At 51.1% G+C, this 14,013-nt stretch overlaps 1 protein-coding gene across 1 annotated transcript; it reads left to right on the top strand.

Moving 5' to 3' along the window:
* Nucleotides 1-12,061: 12,061 nt before the first annotated feature.
* LOC124670074 lies at nucleotides 12,062-13,697 on the top strand. The gene is made up of 3 exons (XM_047206584.1): nucleotides 12,062-12,368; nucleotides 12,544-12,782; nucleotides 12,866-13,697. The coding sequence occupies exons 1-3, from the start codon at nucleotides 12,083-12,085 to the stop codon at nucleotides 13,577-13,579; spliced, it is 1,239 nt and encodes a 412-aa protein (XP_047062540.1). The 5' UTR covers nucleotides 12,062-12,082; the 3' UTR covers nucleotides 13,580-13,697.
* The last annotated feature ends 316 nt before the right edge of the window (nucleotides 13,698-14,013 follow it).

Genomic DNA, 14,013 nt, shown 5'->3' with positions numbered 1-14,013 from the left:
AGAGCCATTATCACACGATCGAGGGTGTGCCTAATCTACTGGTTAGGGTTAGGTGTAGGGTTAGGGCTAGGGTCTAGGGTGTAGGGCTAGGGTTTAGGTTAAAGGTAAGTATTTATGGTTAGGTATAGGTTTAGGGTTTAGGGTTAGGGTTAGGGTTGATGATGCATGGTTCTGCAGCTCCGGCGTCGTGGTTCAGGGTTTTAGAGGGGTTTAGTGCGCAGCAAGAAGACCGCACGGCAACGTCAAAACGCACGGCAAAGTTTGGGAGCAGCGCACAGCAAAGAAACCAAGCACGGCAAAGAAAGACTTGGCGCACGGCAAAGCAGTATCTCACGACAAAGTCTGGGAGCAGCGCACGGCAAAGATAGTAGGACGGCAAAGTCCCTGCAAGCCGCACGGCAAAGAAACAATGCACGGCAAAGGCACAGGCACTGCCGTGTCCCGCCCTTTGCCGTGCGGACAGGACCGGTTGCACGGCAAAGGGTCCTTTGCCGTGCGCTGCTCCCTTTGCCGTGCGCCAATATACATTTTATTTGTTTTTCTAACTATTTTATTTCATCTACTACTTATATTTATTTTGTTAATTAGTTTTTCTTTTTGATGACTATTTATTACACTATGTGCAATACAAATGTAGTCTCCATGCTCATCCCCCACATATATCAGGGTTCCGGTGCTCCGGCGGCCGTCCCCCTCCTTCCCCCAAAAACAGCGGGACGGCGGGTCTACCCCCGTAGATTTCTCCGCGCGAGGGTGCAAAATGTACTTTTTCATTCTTTTAGGTTTGTTAGGGTTAGGTTTTAGGTCCACTTGCAAATTTTGGTGGCATTCCGGTGCTCCGGTGGTCATTCCCCCTAAAAACGGTCGTCTCGTGGGCCCCGGATGGTCTACCCCCCTAGATTTCTCCGCGCGAGGTTCCACCAATATACCATTTCATAGGTTTAGGTTTGTTTAGTCCATGGACATATGGAAAACCATGTGTGGCACCCTTTGGCACAGTCTAGCCCCCGATATACCCGCGGCGGGACACTTCACCGTACACGTCCGGGAATACGGTAAGTGTTATCGCCCGAAGGTGAGGAATGTCAGACCGGGGATCCATGCCATGCACCATTTGGTGAATCACACCTTGCACCACACTTTCACACATATTATAGGTCCACATGCAAGATTTGGTGGGGTTCCGGTGTTCCGGCGGTCGTTCTCCCCCTCTTCCCCCCAAAACAGCGGAACGTGTGCCCCGGCGGGTCTACCCCCCTAGATTTCTCCGCGCGAGGGTGCACCAATGTACCTTTTCATTATTTTATGTTTGTTTGGGACATATACACATGGAGAACCAAGATTGGGACCCTTTGGCACATATACCCCGTAGCTAGAGCCATTATCACACGATCGAGGGTGTGCCTGATCTACTGGTTAGGGTTAGGTGTAGGGTTAGGGCTAGGGTCTAGGGTGTAGGGCTAGGGTTTAGGTTAAAGGTAAGTATTTATGGTTAGGTATAGGTTTAGGGTTTAGGGTTAGGGTTAGGGTTGATGATGCATGGTTCTGCAGCTCCGGCGTCGTGGTTCAGGGTTTTAGAGGGGTTTAGTGCTTGAAGCCTCCCCAGTTTATGGTTTAGGGTTTAGGGGAGCTACTTGTGCATCATTAGACCTTGCACCACACTTTCACACATATTATAGGTCCACATGCAAGATTTGGTGGGGTTCCGGTGTTCCGGCGGTCGTTCTCCCCCTCCTCCCCCCAAAACAGTGGAACGTGTGCCCCGGCGGGTCTACCCCCCTAGATTTCTCCGCGCGAGGGTGCACCAATGTACCTTTTCATTATTTTAGGTTTGTTTGGGACATATACACATGGAGAACCAAGATTGGGACCCTTTTGCACATATACCCCGTAGCTAGAGCCATTATCACACGATCGAGGGTGTGCCTGATCTACTGGTTAGGGTTAGGTGTAGGGTTAGGGTTAGGGTCTAGGGTGTAGGGCTAGGGTTTAGGTTAAAGGTAAGTATTTATGGTTAGGTATAGGTTTAGGGTTTAGGGTTAGGGTTAGGGTTGATGATGCATGGTTCTGCAGCTCCGGCATCGTGGTTTAGGGTTTTAGAGGGGTTTAGTGCTCGAATCCTCCCCAGTTTATGGTTTAGGGTTTAGGGGAGATACTTGTGCACCATTAGACCTTGCACCACACTTTGACACATATCATAGGTCCACATGCAAGATTTGGTGGGGTTCCGGTGCTCCGGCGGTCGTTCTCCCCCTCTCCCCCCCCAAAACAGCGGAACGTGTGCCCCGGCGGGTCTACCCCCTAGATTTCTCCGCGAGGGTGCACCAATGTACCTTTTCATTCTTTTAGGTTTGTTTGGGACATATACACATGGAGAACCAAGATTGGGACCCTTTGGCACATATACCCCGCAGCTAGAGCCATTATCACACGATCGAGGGTGTGCCTGATCTACTGGTTAGAGTTAGGTGTAGGGTTAGGGCTAGGGTCTAGGGTGTAGGGCTAGGGTTTAGGTTAAAGGTAAGTATTTATGGTTAGTTATAGGTTTAGGGTTTAGGGTTAGGGTTAGGGTTGATGATGCATGGTTCTGCAGCTCCGGCGTCGTGGTTTAGGGTTTTAGAGGGGTTTAGTGCTCGAATCCTCCCCAGTTTAGGGTTTAGGGTTTAGGGGAGATACTTGTGCACCATTAGACCTTGCACCACACTTTGACACATACCATAGGTCCACATGCAAGATTTGGTGGGGTTCCGGTGCTCCGGCGGTCGTTCTCCCCCTCCTCCCCCTAAAACATCGGAACGTGTGCCCCGGCGGGTCTACCCCCCTAGATTTCTCCGCGCGAGGGTGCACCAATGTACGTTTTCATTCTTTTAGGTTTGTTTGGGACATATACACATGGAGAACCAAGATTGGGACCCTTTGGCACATATACCCCGTAGCTAGAGCCATTATCACACGATCGAGGGTGTGCTCGATCTCTTGGTTAGGGTTAGGTGTAGGGTTAGGGCTAGGGTCTAGGGTGTAGGGCTAGGGTTTAGGTTAAAGGTAAGTATTTATGGTTAGGTATAGGTTTAGGGTTTAGGGTTAGGGTTGATGATGCATGGTTCTGCAGCTCCGGCGTCGTGGTTCAGGGTTTTAGAGGGGTTTAGTGCTCGAATCCTCCCCAGTTTAGGGTTTAGGGTTATGGGAGATACTTGTGCACCATTAGAACTTGCAACACACTTTTACACATATCATAGGTCCACATGCAAGATTTGGTGGGGTTCCGGTGCTCCGGCGGTCGTTCTCCCCCTCCCCCCCAAAACAGCGGAACGTATGCCCCGGCGGGTCTACCCCCCTAGATTTCTCCGCGCGAGGGTGCACCAATGTACCTTTTCATTCTTTTAGGTTTGTTTGGGACATATACACATGGAGAACCAATATTGGGACCCTTTGGCACATCTACCCCGCAGCTAGAGCCATTATCACACGATCGAGGGTGTGCCTGATCTACTGGTTAGGGTTAGGTGTAGGGTTAGGGCTAGGGTTTAGGTTAAAGGTAAGTATTTATGGTTAGGTATAGGTTTAGGGTTTAGGGTTAGGGTTAGGGTTGATGATGCATGGTTCTGGAGCTCCGGCGTCGTGGTTTAGGGTTTTAGAGGGGTTTAGTGCTCGAATCCTCCCCAGTTTAGGGTTCAGGGTTTAGGGGAGCTACTTGTGCACCATTAGACCTTGCACCACACTTTGACACATATCATAGGTCCACATGCAAGATTTGGTGGGGTTCCGGTGCTCCGGCGGTCGTTCTCCCCCTCCTCCCCCCAACCAGGCGGAACGTGTGCCCCGGCGGGTCTACCCCCCTAGATTTCTCCGCGCGAGGGTGCACCAATGTACCTTTTCATTCTTTTAGGTTTATTTAGGACATATACACATGGATAACCAAGATTGGGACCCTTTGGCACATATACCCCGCAGCTAGAGCCATTATCACACGATCGAGGGTGTGCCTGATCTACTGGTTAGGGTTAGGTGTAGGGTTAGGGCTAGGGTCTAGGGTGTAGGGCTAGGGTTTAGGTTAAAGGTAAGTATTTATGGTTAGGTATAGGTTTAGGGTTTAGGGTTAGGGTTAGGGTTGATGATGCATGGTTACGCGGCTCCGGCGTCGTGGTTCGGGGTTTTAGAGGGGTTTAGTGCTCGAATCCTCCCCGGTTTAGGGTTTAGGGTTTAGGGGAGCTACTTGTGCACCATTAGACCTTGCACCACACTTTGACACATATCATAGGTCCACATGCAAGATTTGGTGGGGTTCCGGTGCTCCGGCGGTCGTTCTCCCCTCCTCCCCCCAAAACGACGGAACGTGTGCCCCGGCGGGTCTACCCCCCTAGATTCCTCCGCGCGAGGGTGCACCAATGTACCTTTTCATTCTTTTAGGTTTGTTTGGGACATATACACATGGAGAACCAAGATTGGGACCCTTTGGCACATATACCCCGCAGCTAGAGCCATTATCACACGATCGAGGGTGTGCACGATCTACTTGGTTAGGGTTAGGTGTAGGGTTAGGGCTAGGGTCTAGGGTGTAGGGCTAGGGTTTAGGTTAAAGGTAAGTATTTATGGTTAGGTATAGGTTTAGGGTTTAGGGTTAGGGTTAGGGTTGATGATGCATGGTTACGCGGCTCCGGCGTCGTGGTTCGGGGGTTTAGAGGGGTTTAGGGCTCGAAGCCTCCCCAGTTTAGGGTTTAGGGGAGCTACTTTTGCACCATTAGACCTTGCACCACACTTTGACACATATCATAGGTCCACATGCAAGATTTGGTGGGGTTCCGGTGCTCCGGCGGTCGTTCTCCCCCCAAAACAGCGGAACGTGTGCCCCGGCGGGTCTACCCCCTAGATTTCTCCGCGCGAGGGTGCACCAATGTACCTTTTCATTCTTTTAGGTTTGTTTGGGACATATACACATGGAGAACCAAGATTGGGACCCTTTGGCACATATACCCCGCAGCTAGAGCCATTATCACACGATCGAGGGTGTGCCTGATCTACTGGTTAGAGTTAGGTGTAGGGTTAGGGCTAGGGTCTAGGGTGTAGGGCTAGGGTTTAGGTTAAAGGTAAGTATTTATGGTTAGTTATAGGTTTAGGGTTTAGGGTTAGGGTTAGGGTTTATGATGCATGGTTCTGCAGCTCCGGCGTCGTGGTTTAGGGGTTTAGAGGGGTTTAGGGCTCGAAGCCTCCCCAGATTAGGGTTTAGGGTTTAGGGGAGCTACTTTTGCACCATTAGACCTTGCACCACACTTTGACACATATCATAGGCCCACATGCAAGATTTGGTGGGGTTCCGGTGCTCCGGCGGTCGTTCTCCCCCTCCTACCCCCAAAACAGCGGGACGTGTGCCCTGGCGGGTCTACCCCCTAGATTTCTCCGCGCGAGGGTGCACCAATGTACTTTTTCAATCTTTTAGGTTTTTTTAGGACATATACACATGGAGAACCAAGATTGGGACCCTTTGGCACATACACCCGCAGCTCGAGCCATTATCACACGATCGACGGTGTGCCTGATCTACTGGTTAGGGTTCGGCGTAGGGTTAGGGCTAGGGTCTAGGGTTTAGGGGAGCTAATGTTTCACCATTATACCTTGCACCACACTTTTACACATAGCATAGGCCCACATGCAAGATTTGGTGGGGTTCCGGTGTTCCGGCGGTCGTTCTCCCCCTCCTCCCCCCAAAACAGCGGTATGCGTGCCCCGGCGGGTCTACCCCCTAGATTTCTCCGCGTGAGGGTGCAACAATGTACATTTTCATTCTTTTAGGTTTGTTTAGGACATATACACATGGAGAACCAAGATTGGGACCCTTTGGCACATACACCCGTAGCTCGAGCCATTATCACACGATCGACGGTGTGCCTGATCTACTGGTTAGGGTTCGACGTAGGGTTAGGGCTAGGGTCTAGGGTTTAGGGGAGCTACTTTTTCACCATTACACCTTGCACCACACTTTCACACATAGCATAGGCACACATGCAAGATTTTGTGGGGTTCCGGTGCTCGGGTGGTCGTTCTGCCCCTCCTCCCCCCAAAACAGCGGGACGTGTGCCCTGGCGGGTCTACCCCCCTAGATTTCTCCGTGCGAGGGTGCAACAATGTACATTTTCATTCTTTTAGGTTTTTTTAGGACATATACACATGGAGAACCAAGATTGGGACCCTTTGGCACATACACCCGCAGCTCGAGCAATTATCACACGATCGACGGTGTGCCTGATCTACTAGTTAGGGTTCGACGCGGCGTAGGGTTAGGGCTAGGGTCTAGGGTTTAGGGGAGCTACTTTTGCACCATTACACCTTGCATCACACTTTCACACATACCATAGGCCCACATGCAAGATTTGGTGGGGTTCCGGTGTTCCGGCGGTCGTTCTCCCCTCCTCCCCCCAAAACAGCGGAACGTGTGCCCCGGCGGGTCTACCCCCTAGATTTCTCCGCGCGAGGGTGCAACAATGTACATTTTCATTCTTTTAGGTTTGTTTAGGACATATACACGTGGAGAACCAAGATTGGGACCCTTTGGCACATACACCCGCAGCTCGAGCCATTATCACACGATCGACGGTGTGCCTGATCTACTGGTTAGGGTTCGACGTAGGGTTAGGGCTAGGGTCTAGGGTTTAGGGCAGCTACTTTTGCACCATTACACCTTGCACCACACGTTTACACATAGCATAGGCCCACATGCAAGATTTGGTGGGGTTCCGGTGCTCCGGCGGTCGTTCTCCCCCTCCTCCCCCCAAAACAGCGGGATGTGTGCCCTGGTGGGTCTACCCCCTAGATTTCTCCGCGTGACATGTAACAATGTACTTTTTCATTGAAAACCATGATACATACATTCATAAATAATACACATGTTGAAAAAACAGGTTTAGTATAATTTTAAATACTAATTAATGTTGTTCATAATTAAATGGTAAAAAATAAAAAAAATGTTTGCCGTGCGTAAGCGCACGGCAAAGAGGCCTGCCGCACGGCAAAGGCTCATTTGCGCACGGCAAAGGCTTGGCCGCACGGCAAAGGGGTGTTTGCACACGGCAAAGTCCTTTCCGCACGGCAAAGATTCCCTGCCGCACGGCAAAGTCCTGCGCACGGCAAAGACCGCGACTTAACCCTAAACAGCATCGATCCGACCAGGTGTATCTGGCCAGATCGAGCACGCGCACGCCCCACCTGCCTCCTCCCACACGCGCCGAGCGCCGCCACCCACCTCCGCCCCTCCGGCCAGCCGCCCCCTCCGGCCAGCCGCCGCCCACGCAGCCGCTGGGCCGCCCCTTCCCTGCCCTGCCTCCACCGCCTGGGCCGCCCCTGCCTCCTGCTCCTCTGCGCACCCCTCGAGCCGCCCACCTCCTGCTCCTTGCCCCTCCGGCCAGCCGCCGCCAGCCCCCACCGCCCACGCAGCCGCCGGCCGCGGCCCCTCCGACCGGCCGCCACCGCCCGGGACGCCCTCGCCCTGCCCTCGCCTCCCGCGTTGAGCCGCCCGCCTCCCGCTCCTCTCGCCCCTCGAGCCTTCCCCGCCCGCCTCCCGCATCACTGCGGCCTGCCCTGCCTCCAATCCCGCGTCGCTTCTCAATTAAGGTTAGTGGTAATGTTAGTGTAGTATAGGATTTAGTTAATGTAATGTAGTATAAATTAGAAATAGGATTTAAGTTTAGTATGAATTAGAAATAGGATTTTAGTTTAGTATAAGATTTTAGTGTTTAGTATAAATTAGAGATAGGAATTTAGTTTTGAAAAAGGTGTTTATGATATGGATATGTTAAAACTAGGCCCATGTGGCAAAAACAAGATAATGTGCCGGAAGGAAATTCTTTATGGTGAAGTAATATTTTTATACCACTATTGTAAAAAAAATTGTTCACTTGCCTGACTAATTTTTTTTTGTTATGCAGGCGATTCTTCAAGGTGGACACGAGGGCGGCGTCGCGGGGGTGTTTGACGGGCGTTCCGGATCTTCTTTGGCGATTCTCTTAGAGGGTCGTTGATCTTCTTCACCGGCAGTCGATCGCGCTTCGAGGGTGAGAATCCGTTCGCCTCTCTTGTACCTAGGTTTTTCTTTGTGTCTAGATCACCAAGTCTGTCGCGATACCTAGGCGTCTCTTCCCGACCGTAAGGATTACGCGGATAAATATGCATTAGTGGTCTCGCATATTATGAACCGTAACTCTTACGGCATTTATCGGGACAGCCGGCGGATGCGTAGTTGGGTACGTTCTCCCAGCTCTACCTCGACCCGAGACGGGATTTCGGTAGCGCCTCCCCGTTGTTCTCCGGATGCACACCCCTCTCGGCTTTTGCCGAGACGTGTATCGGGAGAGCGAGCGGGAGGTGTCTGCCGAATTGCTGTCTCGGATCGAGGTAGAGCTGGGAGAACGTACTCAATCTACGGATCCGGCGGCTGCTAGAAGCCCACCTAGTAGAGTTTCAGAGTTGATGCACGCGTAAAATAAATAAATATATGATGCATTTATTTCGTATTTGATATATAAATGCTATGTTCGTCTCGTTTTGTTGCTTGATTAGAGGATGGATAATCGTGGCTGGATGTACGATGGCGAGAATCGGTCGGTGGAACTATACTTGATGAATGGGGAGAAAAGACCGAGCGGTTTGTGGATAGGGCGTTTGCCATCCCTAGCGGACCTATAAGTGTTTGGTGCCCTTGTAGTAAGTGCGCTAACCGAAAGGCACGGGACAAGGAAACTATGAGTATGCACCTGATCAAGTTTGGGTTCACACCGTCCTACAGGATTTGGACTTACCATGGAGAAAAGGCAAAGAAACGTGCTAGGAAGGAGGTGCGGCAGATTCAACCTAGGGGGAATATGACTACTGGTTTTGATAGGTGCTTAGAAAACTTGGCTAATGGTAATGTGCACGAAAGCCCTAATGTAGAGGTGGAGACACCTCGGGATGCGGAGACAAGTGAGGACCCGGAGGAAAACACAAAGGAGTATTATGAGGCTCGTTTGCTTCGCGAAAACCCCTACATGAAAATACAGAGGTTACCCAACTAGATGCCATCGCTCGCCTTATGGCCTTGAAGTGCCATAGGAACTTGTGCGGAGATGGGTTCGATGAACTTCGGTCATCGTAGGCAGCCTTCGCCGAAAGGGCACCTCTTTCCGCAAAACTTCTACTATTCGACCAAATTGCTCGGTGACCTTAAGATGTCATCTCAGCGAGATACACGCTTGTCCAAAGGGATGCATGCTATTCGGAGAGGAGCACGCCGACACAAATTATTGCATCAAATGCAATTCCTCTAGGTACTTTGAGGTAGACCGCAATGGTGATGGTCGGAAGAGGCGGACCACGGTTGCCAAGAATATCCTCCGCTATCTTCCGGTTCTACCGAGGATCCGGCGGCTCTTCATGACCGAGGATACTGCCCAGCAGATGAGGTGGGCCGTGGAAGGAAACAGATACACCGACAAGATGATACATCCGTCGGATGGTACTGCATGGAAGAACTTTGTGAAGAAATTATTTGTAGCCCCCCTATCTGGCTGAAACACACTCTGAATTTTGGGAAAAATATCACATAGGGGTGTTTCAATCTTCTCACAAGCATCTTGAAGATGATTTTATAAATAACATTGCAAATACGGATAAGCCAAAATTTGTGAGTGACTCGGGAGAACCAACTCTGAGATGATTATAATATGATGGTTTATGGATCATCTAGCTTCGTCTAGAGACTTGTTTTTCTTCCCGAGCGGCCCACGCACAAGCACATCGTTTTTCATGTCTCACATGTCACTCTTTCTTGCTAGGTGCAACACTCGTGTCGCGGTGCTCTTGATGTTCGTACGGGTAGGCCGGCGAGTGTTGACGCCACATATCCTGGCCCTAGGTGCCGCGATGGAGTATTGTCGTACCACCATGAACGCTCGCGGAGGGAGCTCCAATATATCTTGTCCACGACAACCTGTGAGCTCGAGGGGAGGTTGAGATGTGTTCTAGGGTCGCTAGTCCAGTGACGGTGAACTGAATCTGTCATCAGTGTGCTCGAGGACAACGAGTTGGTGATGGTGGAGGTGAGCGGGGTTTTTTTTGAATGTTGGAAAGGGTGTTTCGACACGCTATAAGCTTATATCATTTTTGTTGTATAAGCAGGAGTAAAATGATGCAATATTCATGGGTGTATGCTACAAAGAGTTTTCTACAATGCTTCAAACTTGTTTCTGCAATGTTGGTTGTGCCTTGGGCAGAAATGTTGGATGCGCTGATTTTTCATGTTGGACAAGTCAACATGCTTCTTTATATTTTGCTACAAACACATGTATATTTGTTGCATACATTTTTATGCTAAAGTGTGTACTCGAAATATTGTAAGCTTTTTCTTAACTTTTAGAGCTCGCAGAAGAAAATGTTGCAAGCGATCTTTCATACTCACTATAAAAAGTTTGGTCCTCAAATGGATAAGTGGATTGGATGGCCGAGGAGGAGAGGAGCTCGCAGACACAGGGTTGGCCCATCTAATTAACATTTTTCTTTTACCACCCACTGCTCGACGCCACGACCCAAATCGTGGGACGTGGAGCGCTCGGATTCCAAGACCCGCCGCGTCGATGTGCCCTCCACGCCAACGTACGCCCCAACCCAACCCGTTTCAAACTACTGATCTCCCGGAGGATCCCGTGTTTCTTTCCTCCGCCTCGTACACGCGCCGCGTGTCCTCCTGGATGGAGACAACGCTGGGACCCACCACAACCTTATCTCCTCACAACTGCTATTCGTCCAGTCGTTTCATGTCATCCTCACGGGAAGGGCATACAAGGCCATGACCGCGCCCCACGCAAGGCCGCCGAGCGACCCCACGAAGCGCCGCTACCACCCCCCCCCCGAAGCGCCGCCGCTCATCCCACCGCGGCTCCAAACACCTAGGTGGTCTGCCCCCATGGGAGAGCCAGGGGAGGTCGCCGGCCGGCATGGACTCACTCCTTTCCGCCTCCATCCCGAGCGCCGCCTATATGGTTCCAGCAGTGCTGCTACATGCCCCCAGGGCCGCTACATGCCACAGGCGGGGCTGCTACAAGCCCCGGCGATGGCTTTGCTACATGCCCCCGGCGACGACGCTGCTACAATCGCGATGAGGCGTTGCTGCCACAGGCGGCCGACATTGCTACATGCGTCATCCATGTCCCCGTCCTCTGCTGCAAGTCCATGGTGGCCTGCTGCCGGTGGATCCGGGATGTGCTACTTTGGTCACCTGGCGTTGCTGCCATGGGCGGCCGGACGCTGGTACAGGCCCGACCGCCATGGCCACGGCCGCTGCTGCATCAAGGGCTGGGAGGCGACGGCATATGCTACAATAGGCGTCGGCATGCGCTACAACGGGCGGAGGCGCTTGCTACAAAAGGCGGCAGCAACTGCTACAAAGGGCAGCGGCGCGACTGCGGCTGCTACAAGAGGCGGCGGAGCGACGGCGTCAGCGCAAACGGCTGCGCGGTGGCGTATTCTACAAAGGCAGCAGCGGTAGCAGCTAGCGCTACAAGCGTCGCCGGCAACCGGCAGTTGCTGTAAGGTTGCTACAAACAGGGGCGCCGCCGTGCTGCAATGGGGCCAGCGGCGGTGGCGGTGCTGCCGGACCGGGCGGCGGTGCTGCCGGCGGGCGGTGGTACTGCAGGGACTTGACATCTCCGCGTGGTGCCAGGATCGTGCGGGACTGGGAGTACGTGTTTCTTTTTCTGCGCCCGAGGGGTGACTCGAATCAGACGGTCGCTGTCGCTCGCATCCAAGGGCTGGCGACACGGGGGATCGGAGATTTGATCCCCCGGCTCAGCGCTGCCCTTCGTAGAAACCCTAAGGTAGCGAATGGGGCGGTGGTGGCGGCGATCATACGAGTGAGAGCAATCGGGAGCTATGGCGCCGGGGAAGAAGTCGTGGTTGCGAAGCATCTTCTGAAGAGGCGTGCGAATGGTCTGGAAGCCATTGAGGGGCTGACAAGGAGCGGAAGATCCTGGAGCTCGATTCTGAGGGTGAGGACTACATGGAGACTGATGAGTCGATGGCTGCCAGGGATGTCACGCTTCTCGAGCAGGTGGATGCGGATATGGCCGAACTGAAATGTGGTGAGGATGGGGATGATGGTCAGGACATGAAGTGGAAGGATATCATGGCTGCCCAAAAACTCTGGATAAGGAAGAGGGAGATCTTCGCCAAATTGCCACTGATCCCTTTCCAGGCAAAGTATACTCACAATTACCAGTACCAGAACAAGGAGGAGGAGACGGAATCCACAAGAGCTGTCAAGGAGCAGATGGCTTTGGAGGAGAGTGAATTCGCTGTGTACCGTTCCAGCTCTGAATTTTCTTGCTTCGGTTCCTTTGAAACCATCAGTAAGTAAACACAAACATGCAATCAGCTAGGATGTTTCATACTTGGCTCAAATTTGTGTAATTTACTTCACTTCATGCTTCTCTTATTTTACTGTACTCATGTTTCGAGCAGATTCCTTCCTTGTAATGATAGAATGTTAGTAATTTCTAACGCTTGACTTAATTGCTGATGTAGCCACATTGAGTCCCATGTACTATACACACTGGACACCCGAACGCATCCCGTTCATGATCGGTATTGCAACCACTGAGAGCAGCCTGCAGATATACTCCTTCAAAATTCAAATGAAAGGCGAAAATTTGAACTGGCCACTCTATGTGTATGGCGTGGTTGCTGCCCGAGACAAAGTCGATCGCAACCGCAACTTTCTCTTCTACCGGCCAAGGCACGACTGCCAAATACTCACAGAAGATGTATGTGCCATATTCAATCTTCTCTTTATTTATCTCCTCGTTGCATGTGTCATTGTTGTTGATGATGATGGCAATCCTTGCAGGATCAGATTTTGCGCCTGACTGGCCCATCTCGGGCAATTATCGCTTTGGACCCTGTTGACTTCGAAGTCGAACTAAAACTTAAGGGCATAACAGAGTCCAAGGACAGACCGTTGATGAACAAACGCTACCATTACTGGGGCGTTTGCACTACTGATTCCGTTTCTATTAAATTAGAGAACTGCAAATGCACAGCAGAGATAAGCCTGAAGCATCATCCAGAAACTGTCCAGGCCACCGTTTTGGGTGTCCGCATTGTTGAAGGTAGCCTATTCCCTTTCAAATATGGAGGCCGGGTTGTGTGCTACTCGCCGCCTGAGGAGCGTTTGCTCATGGGTAGCAAAGGCACCGTTGATGACGTTATGGATCTGTCCAAGGAAATCCTGCTACTTGATTCTCGTGATTTTGATGATGGTGTCGAGATGCCAATGGGCTCGGATGGCTACTTTGATCTGTCGAGGCGTGTTGTTTCTGTGCCATGGAAAGAAAGCATGAAAATTGTCATACAAGCCTACTCAGAGTCACTTGCGAAAAGCCAAGGGAAAAAACGCTGCCTGGAACCTGAAGATATTGCTGCAAGAGGCCATGTGAAGTTCCCGTCCAAATATTGCAACATAAGCCGAGGTATGTGTGACCTTGGCGACTCTAAGGTGGAGGTTACTGTTGCTTGGTCAGCCATTGTTACGAGGAAGAGCAATCTCAGTGTCCTATGCTGAGTGTTAGGGAGTATGATACCCTTGACCCAGTTCTATCTCTTTATGTTTTCGCTGTGGTTTGTTTGTTCAAGCATTTGTGTATCGGTCAGCTATGTTAGATGTCTTAACTATTTGTGAGTCCGCTGTATGTAAGCTGTCCAACTATTTGTCTAACGATCTGGTACGTATGATTTCAAGCTATTTGAGTATTGACTATAATTTGTATGCAGTGTTTGTGTTTTAATTCCTACTATAACCTGTAAGTTATGTTGCGCAAAGCATTTCTGTTTTGATTCTTCAACAGCTGTATTATTGTTCATAGTGTCTGAATTTTTGTTATTGTCATGTAATTATCTTTAGCATAGTACTTGTCTGTCAGAAGAGTCTTTCATTCTTTTACAACTAAGATCTGGTGGGCATGGTCTGCCGGGAACCTTAGCTGCAGCAAAATGCTC

Source organism: Lolium rigidum, chromosome 7 (assembly GCF_022539505.1).
Source record: "Lolium rigidum isolate FL_2022 chromosome 7, APGP_CSIRO_Lrig_0.1, whole genome shotgun sequence".
NCBI lineage: Eukaryota > Viridiplantae > Streptophyta > Magnoliopsida > Poales > Poaceae > Lolium > Lolium rigidum.
Note: the sequence above shows the minus strand (reverse complement) of the source record. Positions and strands in the feature narration are given on the sequence as shown.

Coding starts and splice junctions, on each gene's coding strand:
- LOC124670074 (XM_047206584.1), top strand. CDS start 12,083: ATGGCCGAACTGAAATGTGGTGAGGATGGGGATGATGGTCAGGACATG. Junction 12,369..12,543: donor CGGTTCCTTTGAAACCATCA/GTAAGTAAACAC, acceptor TTGCTGATGTAG/CCACATTGAGTCCCATGTAC. Junction 12,783..12,865: donor GCCAAATACTCACAGAAGAT/GTATGTGCCATA, acceptor CAATCCTTGCAG/GATCAGATTTTGCGCCTGAC.